We start from the raw sequence: 17727 nt of genomic DNA, 5'->3' as shown, positions 1-17727 counted from the left end.
CAAGAGGTCACTGGTCCAAAGCAAAGAAACTTGACAGCTAGTTATGACACTTGAGAGACTCTTGGAGTCCAAAGCAGGGGTTATAATGATAATCCTTGGACTACCATCTGACACAGATAGATGTTTTTAGGCCAAATAATAGTTTTGAAAAGTGGAAATCAGTTGGAATAAAATTCGAGCTTTACTTGCACCTGCGGGATTTGTTAACACAAAGCCCTGAGACCAACACAGCAAAGCTAAGCAGCAGTGCCCTTTAAAAGAGTCATTTGTTCCCTGAGTCGCCACCATCCTGCTCAGCCCGTTCACATTCTTCCTCCATTTGATTGTTTGTGACCACCTTGTTTCACCAATAAGGAAACAGAGGCCTGAGAAACTCACTTATTCAAGGCTATACAATTATGAAGCAACAGAACTTGACCTGAAACCTGAGTGTTCCTATAAAGTACCCTGAAGTTTCTCTAAGTGGCTGCTCTTCTGTATGTCTTGTCCCTGCCTGGCCCCAGAGCATCACCACTGTCTCCTCCAGAGCATGGCAACCACCCACATTTGTAGCATTCTATTTAATGCTCTGCATTGATGTGGTCCCTAATGGTCCTCAAAGATTTTACAGAATATAATTTCCCTAAGTAAAGAGAAATGACAGACTGGGCACTCTTCCAGTTAGGATGTAGAAAGCATGAGACATTGATCTCCCTCTAACACCAAGATAGCATCAATAAGCTAGACAAATTACAAAGTCATATTTTAAAAACTCATCTGAACATGAGGATGCAAAGAAACCTCAATGTACTAAAATCCAGAATGTCCTTCCTGGGGCAGCAAAGACCCGCTGCTGCTTTCACCTCTGGTGGTAGGGAGAGGAGGAGGAATATGCCAGAGGTGGGGGGCAGGGAGGACGCTAAGCCTTTAACAAGCCTTTAGTGACTATGAGTGGGCTGACCTGACTGGTTGGAACCCCAGAGTCTCTAGCGTGAGTTGGAGTCTAGGACCCCAGGCCTTCCCTGAGTGAAGAAGGACAGTATGCCAAAGCTGGACAGGGCGGGAAGGCTGAGTGAAACCCCTCTGAGGCACTGCTGACCTTGAGCCACGGCAGAACATCCCTTGACCATGGCGACGGACACGACCACAGGAAGAAAAATAATCATCTGAGGTGCAGAGAGCCGTGGGTGGGACTGAAGAGCAAAGGAGATTTCCTGAAGCTCAGAGAGTTGACAGCAAAGCTGTAAAGCATAGCAAGCTCTCCAGAGTCTCGTGGATGCTAAGAATCCAAGCCCTGCTGAAGGGCAAGTTCTGAGAGCACTCTTAAACTTTTGAAGCAGTGGTAAACAAACTCTAAAGTTGCAACCCAGTTGCACCAAAACCTAAGCTAAAGCACGTTGAGAATTCTACTTTGCAGTAGCAGATCATTCTATTGATCTTATAACCATGAGCCTAATTCTGAAGCTTGCAGACCCAAATGGATCAGGTGGAGCCAAATCCACCCCCTTCGCTGTCCAACTGTGCTCCAAGTGGCCCAAGTCATTGCTGGCAAGATTCACACCTCACTCCACAATTAGGGTCCACTAATAATTTGCATTTCTTCTTGGGATGCTGTGCATTTTTGTACTCTATGCAGTGATATGCTAAAGGAGAATCAATAAGAGAGTGTTCCTCTTGGCCATAAAAAGGTATTCAAGACAGGCAGAAAGAAGATATATAGCTAAATACATAATCACTTGACCTTGCCTATTTTATTAGAAAAGCATATCTTAAGAATTATTAGTTCTCGAAAAAGAATTCAGCATAACACTGGTCTTTATCTCTAAATATCTCATTAGAGACACTATTAATCTTAGTAGAACAGTTCCTGGTGCAAGATTTAAAGGATAGAAAATCATTATTTTCCATTACCAAACAGAGTTTTTGCCAGAAACAAATGGCCAGTGGGAGATTTGAAAGAAAAACAAATTTCTATTTAATTGAGCTAATTGTCTTCCTGAAAACCTACTAAATGGTTGCTTCCTTAATAAGTCAGGGAAACTCAGGATTTTCTTAGTGCTGTTGAGATCTCTACTTTTTCCCTTTTGGTTTTGAACCTGTTTCCTTCTCTGAACATTTGTAGCCTTTCTTTGTATATGATTTTTTAGATTAACTCTGTTAAGTGTGTAGCCATTGGAGATCTAAGTCAAACCCAATGCAAACGATACCAATTTGAGTACTTTTATTTTGAAGAGGGGTCATTGCTCTATTGTACATACCTTGGCATGCTTCCTGACGCTTCCACCAAAAAAAGATTTCTGATTTCAGTCATGTGCAGAGCTAGCAAGGGAACAAATGCTATTCTGAGGACAAGGAGGAAGCACGCTCTGTGCCAGGTGCTAATCCGATGGCTTTATATCTGTTAATTGTTTATTCTTTATACCAAATCTTAGAGATAGGTACTATTTTTAATCTTTATTGTGTGGAAACAGACAGACACAGCTTCAGTTTTCTATTCCTGTGTTCAGTTCCTAGATCAGGGTTCAGCAAACTTTTCTATCCTAGGCCATTTAGTAAATACCTTAGGCTTTGCAGGACGCATGGTTTCTGTTGCAATCACGCCTTTTGCCGTCATAACATGACAGTGTCCACAGATGGCACCCAAGCAAATGGGTGTGTCTTTGTTCAAAAAAAGCTTAATTGATGGAGACTGAAATTCGAACATCACATAATTTTCACAGGGCATTAAATTATTCTTTGATCATTTTGGGCCATTTACAAATGGGGAAAAAAAAAAACCAAAAAACATTCCTAGCTCAGGGCTGTGTAAAACCAGACAGTGATCTGGATTTAGCGCACAGAGAGTCTAGTCTGGGGATCTCTGACCTAGATTAAAATGGAAACATCACTGCTGTCTAATCAGATCTAAATACCTGTCATCAGGGATGGAGTGCCTCATCACTGATAAGATGAAAAATGCTTAGAATTTGAAAAGTGCTTTTTAGAAGAACCAGTAGAAACCATGTCAGTTGGAAATGCTCAGCCTGGTATCCATGAGAGCAGGCAGATGGCCCTGGACCATATCGTGTTGTTAGTGCAGGTCCTGAGAAGCATGTTGGAACCAGGCTGCCTTGGATTTGTATTCACTCCTCCACTTAATACTTGAGTAACCTTGAACGGGTTACTCTTCCTCTTTAAGTGTCAGAATCCTCATCTATAAAATAAGCATAAGAATTCCTGCTTGATGAATATTAAGTGAAAAAAAATATATCTACTGCTTGGCAATATAAACAATTATATATTGCTCAGAACAGGAGAGTTTAGTAAAAGGTGGCTCTGCATGGATATCTGTTATATTCCTGACCTATTCTGTTTAATTCAGCAGTGCTTTTAGATTGTGTAATGCTTCACCCAGTAATTATTCTATTAAAAAAGGCAGGAATTATTTCTCTTTTAATCATTGTAAATGAATAAAATATAAGAGAGTATATGCAATATATGTGTAATTTAAAGAGTAGTTGAAAAACACCCATGACCCCATAACTTTGCTTATGAATTAGAACAGTACCAGATGCTCTCAGGTCTCCTAACCTGACCCTCCCAAATCACCTCCCTTCCTTCTCTATGCTATTCTGAATTTTAGGTTATTCATTCTCTTATTTTGCTTTTATAAATATACTCTATACATCAGTAAGTAATATATACTTTTTTTTCCTGTTTTTGACATTCATACAAATGAAATCAAACTCTATCCATGTTTTTCACTTCCCCCCCACCAATATTATGGTTTTGAGGTTCTTCACATTGATGCATACAGTCATAGGTATTCATTTCTGCTTCTGTGTAATTAATTTTCTATCATATGAACATGTCACATTTAATGTATTCATTCTCCTGTTGATGGACATTGTCTCTAGGTTTCTGCTGTTATAAACAAAATTACTATGGCTTCTTGAATACTTCTCATAGGGATATAAGTAAAAGAGTCCCTAGCATAGATACAACCTAGGTGTAGAAAGCAGGTTCAGACCTGGGTCATGGAGTTTGCACAGTTTCAGCTTTTCTAGGAGATGGTAGCTTGTTTGCTGAAAAGGCTGCTCCCTCCACATCCATAGTGTATGAGTCCCCAGTGCTTCACAGTCTTTTCCCTTTCCTTTCCTTTTTTTCTTAAACTCGAAGAAGTAGAAGCACAATACCAGCTGAGAAAAGTCAACAAAACATAAATTACAAAGCAAGTGCGTATGTAACCACCACCCAGGTCAAATAGAGAATTGGTAATTCCTCAGAAGTCCCTATTTTGCCCCTTTCCAATATTTATCTTCTCCCTTCCCCCCGAAAGGTAATCACATCTCTGACTCTAAATATTTTAGTTTTGTTTTGCTAATTTGAAAAAGTCATATAAATGGAGTTCATTCAGTGGGTATATGTTTGTATCTGGCCTCTTTCATTCAGTTTTATTTTTGTAATGGTCACTCATTTTGTGTGTGAAAACAGCTGTATAGTGTTCCATTGTATATCCAATCTACTGTAGGTAGACATTGGTTTCCTATTTTTTGTTACTACAAATGGCACTCCTGTGAAAATTCTATGTGTTTCTTGATGCAACAGGTCTAGAGCCTGTTGTATGTATAATTTTGAGTGGAATTGCCGTGTTATAGGTCAGTATGTTTAACTTCAGTAGATAATGTCAGTTTTCCAGATAGTTCTACCAAATTACTCTTCCACCAGGAGTATATGACAGTTGCTTTTGCTGCACATTCTCATGAGTGCTTGGTATTCTTTTAAATTTTGGCTGTCAAATGAATGTGTAAATAACTTCTTAAAGTTTTTCATTTTCCTGACCTTAAAGAAGTTGAGGACATTTTCATGTGATTATTAGCTATTTGAATATCTTATTCTGTGAAGTATGTATTCAAGTCTTTTGCCATTTTTCCTTCTGAGTTATCTTTTTAAATTATTGTTTGTTATTGATTTATTGGAGGCTTTTTTTTTTGTTCTACATAGGAGTCCTTTCTTTATTGTACACGTTGCCAAAATCTTTTCCCATACTGGGGCTTGCCTTTTCACTTCTGGGTGATGCTCTGGATGAAAAGAAGTCTTTGAGTTCAATGGTGTGCTTTCCAGAGCTGTATAGCACTGCATCCCTGCTACCATCTGGGGTGGAGTGTTTGCAATTAGATGTTCATCATATAAAAGTACAGGAAAGTGGTCAGAAAGAGACCACCTAGGTAAGCAAAAAGTTCCTCACTTTCCAATATGAACTTCTAAATTATAACCTTTCAAAATTAACTTGTTCCCAGATTGAATAGAAAAGGTGTGCTTTAAAACTGAACTTGAATTTCAAGAATAAACAATGTTCAGTTTACAGAGACTATAAAACTCTTAGAGGAAAACATAGCCAAAACACTCTTTGACATAAATGGCAGCAAGATCCTCTTTGACTCACTTCCCAGGGTAATGGAGATAAAAACAAAAATAAAAAAATGGTTCCTAATTAAACTTAAAAGTCTTTGCATAGCAAAGGAAACTATAAACAAGATGAAAAGACAACCCTCAGAATGTGAGAAAATAATTGCAAATGAAGCAACTGACAAGGGATTAATCTCCAAAATACACAAGCAGCTCATGCATCTCAATATCAGAAAAACAAACAACCCAATCAAAAAATGGGAAAAAAATGTTTCTCCAGTTTTTGGAGAAACAGACATTTCTCCAAAGAAGACATGCAGATGAGTAATGAACACATGAAAAGATGCTCAACATCATTCATTATTACAAATATGCAAATCAAAACTGCAATGAGGTATCACCTCACACTGGTCAGGATGGCCATCATCAAAAAGTCTACAAACAATAAATGCTGGAGAGGTGTGGAGAAATGGGAACCTTTTGCACTGTTGGTGGGAATGTAAATTGACATAGCCACTATGGAGAGCAATAGGGAGATTCCTTAAAAATCTAGGAATAAAACTACCAGCAATCTCACTACTAGGCATACAAAATTTGAGAAAACCTTAATTCAAAAAAACACACGTACCCCAATGTTCATTGCAGCACTATTTACAATAGCTAGGACATGGAAGCAACCTAGATGTACATTGGCAGATGAATGGATAAAGAAGCTATGATATGTATGTATATATACATACACACATACAATGGAATATTAGTCATAAAAAGGAATGAATTTGAGTTAGTTGAACTGAGGTAGATGAAGCTAGATCCTGTTATACAGACTGAAGTAAGTCAGAAAGAGAAAAACAAATATATATTAATGCATATATATGAAATGCAGACAAATGTATCTGATGAACCTGTTTGCAGAGCAGGAATGGAGGCAGACCTGTGGACACAGTGGGGTAGGGAAAGGGTGGGATGGTTTTTGAAAGAGTTGCAATGAAACATATGCAATACCATGTTTATAATGGGTAGCTAGTGCAAAGTTGCTGTATAACACCAAGAGCTCATCCTGGTGCTCTGTGACAACCTAGAGGAGTAGGATGGAGGAGGGGTTGGAAGGAGGTTCAGAAGGGAGGGAAGATATGTATACTTGTGGCTGATTCACATCATTGTACAGCAGAAACCAACAAAACATTGTAAAGCAATTATCCTCCAATTAAAAAAAAAGCCAATATGCGGCTTAGACAAAAAAGGCTGACAGTTTACCACTAAGGGGAATGGCCAGCTCTCTGGAGCAGAGGAGCTCTTCTTAGTATGGGGCAGAGTAAGAGGCTTTCATGTGAAGCAGCAGGATTTCCCGGAGCAGAGCTGATGGCCTGTGGCTGTGGGAGGCACTGAGCCAGCTGCTTTACCTCTAGTCCTGGTTCTCTTTGGCCTCCATCTGGGTCATTGAGCTGAAGTTTTGCTTTGAGGGCCACTGGAGTGGGGTGCTGCTTAGGAACATGCCAGTTAGCTCAGCTTTGTGCTTTGTTCCCCGCCAGGGGGTAGAGTGAGTGTATGAAAGAGTGAGAGAGAGAGAATAGAGACAGTGTGTATGTGAGGGTGGGGTGGGCATGGTAAGAAGGCAGGAAGCCCCTAATATTTGGATTCAATAATTTGCTTTATTTTCTGGTGAAACATATGCATTTACTTCAGGAACTTATGAGAGAGCTATGAAGAGAGAAATACCTGTATGTTTTGAAAAAACTTTCAGAAATTCCCTTTTCCCTTCTCCAACAAAATACTTGGTGATTTTCTTGAATCTTTTGTTACTTTGTCAAGAAGAGAAATAATTATGACTATGACTTGAAAAAAAAAGAATCAAAGAAATGATCCTGATGGATTTGATGGATTGAAAGGGTCATATAGTGCCGAGCGGGGTGAATAAATAAAGAGGCGCCTTTTATATATATCCCAGTGAAATTTCAGAACACCAAAACTAAAGAGAAAATCAGGAAAGGCTTTAGAAAGACTTAAGTCTCCTAAAGCAGGAGAAGGCAATGGCACCCCACTCCAGTACTCTTACCTGGAAAATCCCATGGACAGAGGGGCCTGGAAGGCTGCAGTCCATGGGGTCGCTGAGGGTCGGACACGACTGAGCAACTTCACTTTCACTTTTCACTTTCATGCATTGGAGAAGGAAATGGCACCCCACTCCAGTGTTCTTGCCTGGAGAATCCCAGGGACGGGGGAGCCTGGTGTACTGCTGTCTATGGGTTCACACAGAGTCGGACACGACTGAAGCAACTTAGCAGCAGCAGCAACTCTCCTAAAGCAGGTGTTTGAGTTAATCCCTCAGGAATATATTCTGTAAAGGATGAATTTAAAGATTATCCCCTCTATTAAAAGAAAAAGGTAGCATTTCTGGCTCCCTTCCCTTCCTTCTCCAAGTCCCTGTGGATAATAGAAAATGTATTAGAAAGCAGATGCAAGAAAGACTACCATCTTTGCATCAGCAGTCCTGTGGTATCTCTGGAAGATAGGAAACAAATGGAAGGAATCCAGGTCAAACACATATAGAGAATAGGAGTGGTTCTGTGTACTTCTGGCAACAGATAACGGGGCAGCCATCATGGTGGGTGCATTTGGAACATTGGTTCCCTTGTGCTAAGTCATAGGCAATAGCAGGCTTGAGCTGGAGGTACTTGTATGGATAATATCCTGAAGGAACTACAGTCTTCAGCCTGAAATCAAGTTACTAACTCATACTCTTCTCATATGACATGTCCTGCCCTTCCCTACACCCTCTGGAGGCCATTGTACTAAACAAATAACATAAAATACAAGGATGAGCATCAAACCAAGAATCACCAAACACTTACGAAGGAAACATCAGTTCATTGAATAAGACACTCTGATGCAACAAACCAAAGGGCGGTCACCAAGAAAGTAGTATTAATGGAATCAAAGGGATTGGACTTTAAAAGAAACCAAGTAGATATCCTCAGAGGAGAAAGAAGAATTTATTTCATAAAACAAGAACAGGCATCTATTTCAAGAGCCAAGTAAATATTACATTGGAAGTGAAACATTTAATTGATATTTTAAAAATCACTCATAAATGGAATGAAAAATAGGATGCACACGGCTGAAGAAGAAATTAAACTGGAGGCTTGAATAAAGAAATAATTTGGAATGTAATATAAAAAGCATATTTAAAGAATGAAAGCTTAAAAAGACATAGAGGATAATACTAGGAGTTTCAAGATCCATTTACTAAGGTCTCTCAAAAGACAGAAGCAAGAGAGAGTGGTTGAGGTGAGGAAGGAGACTGTGAAGAGAAGAAAAAAATCAAATGGCCAAAGATGAGTTGTCTGGGGGCCTCCCTGGTAGCTCACTGGTAAAGAATCCGCCTCCCAGTGCAGGAGACACTGGTTCAGTCCCTGATCTGGGAAGACCCCACATGCCTTGAAGCAGCTAAGCCCATGCTCTACATCTATTGAGCCCATGGTGCTCTAGAGCTGAAGCTGCAACTACTGAAGCCTGTTGAGGTCTAAAGACTGTGTTCCACAACAAGAGAAACCACTGCAGAGAGAAGCCCGTGCATTGCCACAAGAATGCAACCCCCCACTCGCCGCAACTAAAAAAATGCAGATCATGCAGCAACAAAGACCCAGCACAGCCAAAAATAAAGAAGGAAAATTAGAAAAAGAAGAGTTGTCTGATGAAAAGTGTCCCTATAGTGCTTGGGTTTCCCAGGTGGCTCAGTGGTAAAAAATCTGCCTGCCAATGCAGGAGACACTGGTTCTATCCATGGGTCAGGAAGATCCTCTGGAGAAAGAAATGGCAACCCACTCCAGTATTCTTGCCTGGGAAATCCCAAGAACAGAGGCGCCTGGGGGGCTGTATAGTTCATGGGGCTGCAAAAGGGTTGGACACGACTTGGTGACTAAACAACCACAGTGCTCATCTTGACAAATGAATAAAGATGTTCCTTAGACGTATCAGGGTGAATATTCAGAGTAAAGAGATTTTGAAAAGCTTCACAGAGAAGAAAATTGGGATACTGTTTTGATTAGAAGCATAAGGACTCTTAGCTGTCATGAGGGAGTGGGAAGGGAATCCATCTTGGGGAGAGGCATGCATGGAAATAGAATTAATATTGCAGTATAGTTCTACTGTGAATATAAACCTGAATTCCTGTTGTTAGCAAACTCTTCTTGGTTGCTCAGGTTACTTACTATCCTTGGAGAATGGTTTGGATTCTCTATGATACATGTGAGATATTAATGTTAGTCAAAAGCAGAGTCTTTGAAATGCTGCATAATCCTTGTTTGGAAGCTAGCCCTGAAAGGACTTCACAGCCATCTGTATTTGCAGCCCCCTTTCTCTTCCTGGGGCCAAGACCTTGTTTACCACCCTGGAGGACACAGCTCAGACTAGAAATGGCTGAGATTTCCTTTCAAAATCCAGGGCTTTCCGATAGAATGGTTGACAGCTCTTCTTTCCTGGATGGCTCTGTTTAGGCTGCTGATAGTGTAACACTTTGTACCCCAAACAAGAAAAAAATGCCCTATATCCTGGAGAATCTTTTGAAATAAGTAGGAAAGAACAGATGCTGAGTTTTAGTTCGTATTAAGATTGGATTTGCAAGGGCCTACTTATTGGTAACTTGATAACCTTAATTTAACTGTCCTCGTCACTGGAGTCTTTACAGCACATGTGTGTTTATTATGGAACAATTAACCAAGGAACACGGGCTAAGATTTCTTAGCAAAAGCTGCTTGTGAGGGGAATAATGACCAGTTTATTGATCACTATTTCTATAGGGATTTCTCTCTTGATTTAGTTAAGAATATATTTTATTGATTGAAGGGACCCCATGGTTCTGTTATTTTTCATGTTAACTCCCTGAATCTTGTGTGATTTCAGAGGGCAGAGCCCACCTGTTGCTGAATTTAACTTACTCCTGAAAGCTCACACTTTGGAAACCTATGGGGTGGATCCTCACCCATGCAAGGTAACTACCTCTCTCCACAGGTTGACAGATAATGATTGTTTCACCCAAAAGACAGTTAATTGGTATACAGGCCTAAAGGAGCCCTTCTAGGATATTCCCACAGCCTGATCCATCACCCCTAATGAGAAGGGACAACAGTGTCCTGCAGTCATACGTTTGGGTAGTTGATTTTCTCCATTGGAGTCTTCTAATTGCTTGCTCATCCACTCATCCATCAATTGGATGGTTTTACCCCCTGAGAAGTTGTGGGATCCTAACAGGTTTGTTTGCAAAGGCCATTGCCAGCAAGAATGCAGTCTTCAACAATGGATAAGCAGAAGGAAGGGCTTCCCAGGTGGCGCTAGTGGTAAAGAACCTACCTGCCAGTGCAGGGAGATGTAACAGACGTGCGTTTGATCCCTGGGTTGGGAAGATCCTCTGGAGGAGGACGTAGCAACCCACCCCACTATTCTTGCCTAGAGAATCTCATTGTAGAGAAGCCTGGCAGGCTACAGTCCATGGGGTCGCAAAGCGTTGGACACGACTGAAGCAACATAGCACACACACAAGTGGAAGGGAAAATCTTTTAATTGATCTTTAGAGTATATATTTTTCTTTCTTCCTTTACTTGAATTACTTGACAGTTTTTCTCTCAAGTGGGAGATCAAGACCACGTGTATCAGAAACACTCAGGCCCCACCCCAGAGCCATCGATCAGCATCTCTGGGGAACCTGGAACCTGCCTTTTAAACAAGCTCCCAACGTGGTACTCAAGCACATGTGTTTCAGAAGCATTTTATGAAAACAGTGTTCTTTTCATATCCTAAACCCACTGCACATAAACCAGACACTAACCTGAATCCTAAACTAAGCATTTATATCAACCAGGCTCTTAAAGGTGTGTTTTTGAGTCATACTAGGACATTTCTTCGGAGAAGGTGATGGCACCCCACTCCAGTACTCTTGCCTGGAAAATCCCATGGATGGAGGAGCCTGGTGGGCTGCAGTCCATGGGGTCGCGAAGAATTGGACACGACTGAGTGGCTTCACTTTCACTTTTCACTTTCACGCATTGGAGAAGGAAATGGCAGCCCACTCCAGTGTTCTTGCCTGGAAAATCCCAGGGACGGGGGAGCCTGGTGGGCTGCCGTCTATGGGGTCGCACAGAGTCGGACACGACTGAAGCGACTTAGCAGCAGCAGCAGCGGGACATTTCTTTACCCAGGTGGGACGAGCTAATGGTATTCGGTGAAGTCCCCAGTACTAGAGCTCACAGCTCAGGCTGGACCTTAGAAGGGCCTGAGGAGCCCCATCATGCCCTGTTGTCCAGTCGCATGGGGATGTGAAGGTGCAGCCTGGGCAGAGAGCTGGCAGGCTGGTTGACAGTGGCATGTGCATCTTCTGCCTCTGCCCACATGATTATTTCAGAGTATTTGCCAGATGTCTCTTTCTGCTAATGGTATAAATTAGATTATTCCACTTCTTGAATTAGATTTTATCCACAAATCTGATCCTGTCTGTTTTATTTATTACCTGGAGACTGACTTGAGTTTTGTTGTTATCCTTGTTGTTCCTTTGCCTTAATTTATCCATGCTTAGTTTTCCTGCTGGAGGCTGGAATCAAAGGAGGCATTTCCAGGCATATCTTTATTTTTACATTACCAGAAATCCCATATGGGGTTGACTAGTTAGTTTAGATGCTCAGGGCTTTGGTTTCAGGGCTAATGACAACCAAGAACAGTTTTCCTATTGACATGGTAGATCTGACAACTCAGGTAGTCCCATAAGGCACTTGGAAGTAGACTAGTGGTTTGGGAGTAACCTGTATTTTCCCAGGAGGTTTCTGGGGAGGCAGAGGTCCACTCCTCAAATAGAAAAGCTACACATTCCTGGCCCTCGCCCACATTTTAGAGGTACTACCCTTGGAAGTCCCATCTTAGAAACTTAGTTTATGGCTATGATCTTTGTACTTAACCTAAAATTCACCCAGACTGAGGATGAATAAGCATATAATTTACCCTTTATTTGATATTCCTTAATTGAATATGTTCTTATTTCTGTTTTTTTTTTTTTTTTTTTTCAGGATTCAACAGGCACAACAACATTTTTAGGATTCACCGCTGCAGGCTTTGTGGTATTCCAGGGAAATAAGAGAATCCATTTGTTAAAGTGGTGAGTACTTCTTTGGAAAATAATTCTTGTTTTTTCTTAATCTTGTTTTTCTTTCCCAGTCTTTCACTTTCTATTTGGAACTGCCAGGTAGAATGCCTAAGATCCATTTCCCTGCCTTGAAGCTTCTTACAAAGAGATTATTCATCTATAAATGAAGTTCAATCTTGGTTTCCCTAGGCCTCAGGAGACCTGGAGTGTGTCCCAGGCTCAGAGGCTCTGCCTCCAAAGGGAAGGTGTCCAGGATTCCTGGTGAAGAAATACCAGGGGTGACCACAGGGTGCCTCAGGGCAGGGTTAGGGTGCAAGTTCCCTCAGACAACAAGGACCCCCTCTATTTCTGTCACTTCTTTTCATTCTCTTCTGTTGAATTCTTGCTGCAGACCCACCCCTCTGTAATCCAAAAGCACCAGTGAAGATGATTCTGACTCAAAGGAACAGGAATGTATGCTCACAGTGGCTTACAGATGAGAGGACAGCAAAAGTTCCAGGGGTCTGGCAGCCCCATGGTCCTTTAACTTAACTACCTGGCAGCATCATGAAGGACTTGCGCCTTTGCATTTTCTTCTCTGCAGTCGCAGGGTGGTAGCTTTTGTCCCCAGGTAAAATGGCCATGCATTCAACTTCAGTTGTCAGATCTTCCCATGGCAACACCCTCAAGGAGAATAGCCCTTTGCATGTGTCTCCTGTGAAGACAAGGATAGCTTTTTCAGAAGCTCTGTAAGAGACTTCCTGTGTATGTAATTGGGCAGGGTGGGTCATATGTGCCTCCTTAAACCAATCCTTCCAAGAAGTAGAATTCTGTGATGAGGTTGGTCAAATCAAGATTCATCCTCTTGGGGAGAACATCATCTATATGAACACTTGATCTAGAGGAAGAATAAAGTATGGATTCTGTCCGTAAGGACGTGGGAGAATGGACCAGCAGTGCCCCCTATGTCCAATCAGGGAACAAAATAGTTTTGGTAAAGAGTGAAGAAGTCTGCAGAAACTAACACAACATTGTTAAATAACTATACTCCAATAAAAAAATTTTAAAAAATAAAAAGAAAGACAAATCAAAAAAATTGGACTTATCTTGACTGTACTTTAAAACACAAAGAGTGAAGAAAGCTGAAAATTGTGTGTGTATTGGAATATTGTAAGGGCTTAGTCTTGCTCATAGCTTCAGCTTGATTGGTTCCCTCTCTGATGGTCCTTGACAGATTTGTCACCTGGTCTCTCTGGGTGGTGGACTCACTCTCTTGGCTTGAGCCCTAGGGGTCGAAAGTTTTTGATGGGCCTCTGGGCATCCACCCTCAGTCCTGGATTGAAATTGCTCTCTCATGCATATCTGAACCTCCATTTCATGGTTCTTTTAGCATCAGGATTTCTTCCAGCACCTTTTTATCAAGTCCCCGTCCACTCCATCGCTTCTTGGCACTCTTCTCTGAGCACCTGCCTTCCCTTCAAACCTTCTCTACAAGAATAGAATCAACCAGCTCATGTCCACTTTGCTTCCTACACCTTCTGCTCTATTTTTATGATCAGCCTTCTCTTCCTAAGAACGCTAATTTGCCTAAATATCTTCCCTACCTACTCTGTCATTGCCTTTATTCATGTCATACTGTCAGTTCTCATCTGTGCCCACATACTCTCTTCCTCCAGAATGAGCATTCTTAAACTTTCGTGTGTCTCTAATAAATCACTTAACTGTCTGAGTCTCAATGTACTCATTCATAAAGTCGGCATTCATTATATCCAACTACTTTTCAGGAAAGAAAGGAGATGGGGGAGAAGGAAATGAAATAGTGTGTGTGAAAGTGACTTGATTTGTGAACTAGGATGTTTTATAAATACATAGCATGGTGGGTTACCTACTTACTTCTCTGTGTCTTCAGTATTTGTAAAGAAGCTCTGATGTTAACCACCCTTCACTCCATTCCAGAATAAGTTCTCTAAGGATTTTCTGACTTTAGGGAGCATGGGCAGGGCTTCCCCCATTCTCTCCTACAATTACAAAAGGCTTGAGGGTCCTGCAGGGTGTTTGATCCTTAGGTACTACTCAACTCTGGAGTCCATAGGTTAGACCTGTGCATATCGATTGCAAGTTTCTCCCCTTGGAGCTTTAGTTTCTTCCCGGGTCCACTGAAGAGTTGAGATGGACAGTCCCCAGATCTTCTGTTTCTAGGTTCTAAATCTTGGTATTTCTGGGGGGATGTTGTCATCCCCATCTCTTCCAGCCGTGGCTTAGGAACACATTTGTAACAGCCATGTACATGTTACTAAAATAAATTTTCTTCCCACGTTAAACCTAGCGTTGTTTTGTTTTGAACATCCACTGAACTTTATCCCTCTTGCAAATCCTCACCACAGCTTAATATGACCTCACTGTTCTTTTTCCCCAGGAAAAGCACAGGGGCACATATCACTGTCCTAGGAATTAGATCAAAGGAATAAAAATAGAATTCCCTCCTCTCTTTACAGTTATCTTCTTAACAAGGAGGTGACCTTAGGTCTACATTTCAGGTAGATTTTAACTGAGCATCTCCTTTAAATGAAGCCTCAAGTCTTTTGACTATAGTTCCTCAAGGTATCCTTATAGTTTTGAGCATTTCATTATCTAACAAAATGGTTCATGTATAAACAGGGAGGGCAGAAATGAGAATTTTGAAATGTGGTGCATGTCTTGGAGATGGATGTGAAAGGATACAGATATTGTGAATCCATATGGTTTCATTAACCAAATCTGAAATAACTATTACATACTTCCTACCTCACAAAGTGGGTTGGCCAATTAATATTGGTCATTAATATTCGTGAAACCTCTAGAGCTCCTTGGAAGAAAGGTGCAGCTTAACTGTAAAATATAAAATAAACAATTCTGAGCTGCCTGCAGTTCCTCTCTTGGGAAGAAAATTGCTGTAGAATTCACTTGGGGGCTCTTCCCTGCTCATTTGGCCTCCAGCAATAAGATAATATCTTGTTTCATTGCTGTCTGCTTGGCATTTGTGAGTCAGATGGATTCCTGTGGGAAAGCGGGTACCTTAATTAGCTGCCACTTTTTGTTTTTCTTCTCACCCAAAGAGATTTTCTTTTCTTAGGCCAGATGTCTGCAAATTGAAGTTTGAAGGGAAGACATTTTATGTGATTGGCACCCAGAAGGAGGTCAGAAACTGCTTTTCTACTGTCTATTGTCGGGTGTGCATGCATGTGTTTGTACATGCGTGTGTGCAGGTGTGCCTGTGCATGAGAAAGTTTCAGGTATGACATGTGCCTGTAGTAATGTAGCCCCCAAAGACCATGATGTTAAAGTTTGTGATAATACCGGAAATTTAGAGGTAAATAACACCAGGTTTACACATTTAAGAATTAATCCAGTGAACAATGCTGACCATATACCCCTGTGTAAAAACTAGGTTGTGATAGACTTGGGCTTTCCAGTGCCTCAGATACCTGCAATGCAGGAGACCCAGGGTTTGATCCCTGAGTCGGAAAGATCTCCTGGAGAAGGGAATGACAACCCACTTCAGTATTCTTGCCTGGAGAATTCCATGGACAGAGGAGCCTGTTGGGCTACAGTCGATGGGGACACAAAAAGTCAGACATGACTGAGATACTAACACTTTAACTTTCATTGACTTGAGAAATAGCTAATGGCTCTTCTCCCTACCTCTATCAATTGCCAGAATACAAAATTAGGAAACAAATTAATAGTACTTAAAGATAGACATCAACCAGTGTTGATTAGAGTTTTATGAAAAGTATAAGTCTTGGGAATTTTAAAATCAAGGAGTTACCACATGTAGGTTGGGTTTATCATTTGAGAGGAGGCCATTACTGAAGAGCCTCAGAGCTCAGTCTGAAAGTTTCTCAATTTTCTTGAGCCTAGTGTTTAAGCACTAGCTATTCAAGAACGGTGAGCAAATTTTAAAATTCATCCAAGTATGATTGAGAGGTAGGTGATGCCTGGAGTGTTGAGAAAGATTATGAAGCTGTTCTTTATCCAAAACAGGACCTGGAGAGGTTAGTTATATCTGCAAAGGGTGAGGGAAGGGGGAATATGATTTTAGCATCTTCTAAGTACATAGTAGAGCATGCTGCTGCTGCTGCTAAGTCGCTTCAGTTGTGTCCGACTCTCTGCGACCCCAGAGACGGCAGTCCACCAGGCTTCGCTGTCCCTGGGATTCTCCAGGCAAGAACACTGGAGTGGGTTGCCATTGCCTTCTCCAGTGCATGAAAGTGAACAGTGAAAGTGAAGTCACTCAGTCGTGTCCGACTCTAGTGACCCCATGGACTGCAGCCCACCAGGCTCCTCCATCCATGGGATTTTCCAGGCAAGAGTACTGGAGTGGGGTGCCATTGCCTTCTCTGATAGTAATGCATAAGTTACTTCAATTCTGTTTGATATGCCATGGGATACAAATAGGTAAATTCTTAAAAGAAAAATATGAAAAACTTAAACTGTGTTTAATGTGCCCTTAATTGTTTTGTTATATTTTATTAGAAAAAAGCCGTGTTGGCATTTCATACTTCAACACCAGCTGCCTGCAAGCATCTTTGGAAGTGTGGGGTGGAGAACCAGGCCTTTTATAAGTAAGTCACTGTTATTCATTTAATCATAGGTTTGAAAAGCACTTCTGGAGTCCTTTATGTTTTGTAAACAGCTACATATTCATTTCTTTTAATATAGTCCTTTTTTATTATATTTAAGTGAGTTATAAATTTGTTGCATTGTTCAGAGTGACTCCCAACCACTGTTGGCCTGACCATGTCTTGAACTTTATACTGGGTGTTTCCTAATTGCTATGGGCTTTTTGGGGGGAGGGGCATTATTGTTTTCATTCAACATGTCACAGGATCTGTTTTTGGTTGGTGCCCCCCTTAGAAGCAGACCTTGGGAAGAGCTTAGTGCAAATGGGGTATGGTTACTGAATGTACCAATAGGGGAGTGGAGGAGGGAGAGGGGAAGCAAGAAATACAGGGCATGATATTGAGTAGTTACTACTGTGAGCCACTGGACTCAGCTGTGTCTGCTGGGGAACCCTAGCAGACTGCAGAATGTGCCTCAAAGTTCTTCCACTGACTGGCAAAGAGGTTGGTCTGTTTACCTACCAATTCCCCATTCATTTTAGTTTAGGGACACTTACGAGGGTAGAGTTAATACTTTCTAGCACTTCTGGCTTACTCTGAGTTAGGTTGTATGTGCTCTCAACAACAGAAAAATAAACCTTAGGCAGAGAG

The 17727-nt window shown here is 41.2% G+C and overlaps 1 protein-coding gene across 28 annotated transcripts in view; it reads left to right on the top strand.

Annotated features, from left to right (window-relative positions):
* FRMD3 (FERM domain containing 3) overlaps positions 1–17727 on the top strand; it is a 379694-nt gene that overhangs the window by 274798 nt on the left and 87169 nt on the right. For all 28 annotated transcript variants that reach the window (XM_086416760.1, XM_086416773.1, XM_086416753.1 and 25 more), the window contains 4 exons: positions 10270–10357; positions 12420–12508; positions 15588–15651; positions 16991–17079. In XM_086416760.1, the coding sequence (XP_086272886.1) occupies positions 10270–10357; positions 12420–12508; positions 15588–15651; positions 16991–17079 (330 nt within the window). The remainder of the gene's footprint in view (positions 1–10269; positions 10358–12419; positions 12509–15587; positions 15652–16990; positions 17080–17727) is intronic.

This window comes from Bos grunniens, chromosome 8 (genome assembly GCF_055505025.1).
Source record: "Bos grunniens cultivar Pamir isolate PY7600 chromosome 8, Bosgru_T2T1.0, whole genome shotgun sequence".
NCBI classification, from domain to species: domain Eukaryota; kingdom Metazoa; phylum Chordata; class Mammalia; order Artiodactyla; family Bovidae; genus Bos; species Bos grunniens.
This window is presented reverse-complemented; position numbering and strand designations above follow the sequence as displayed.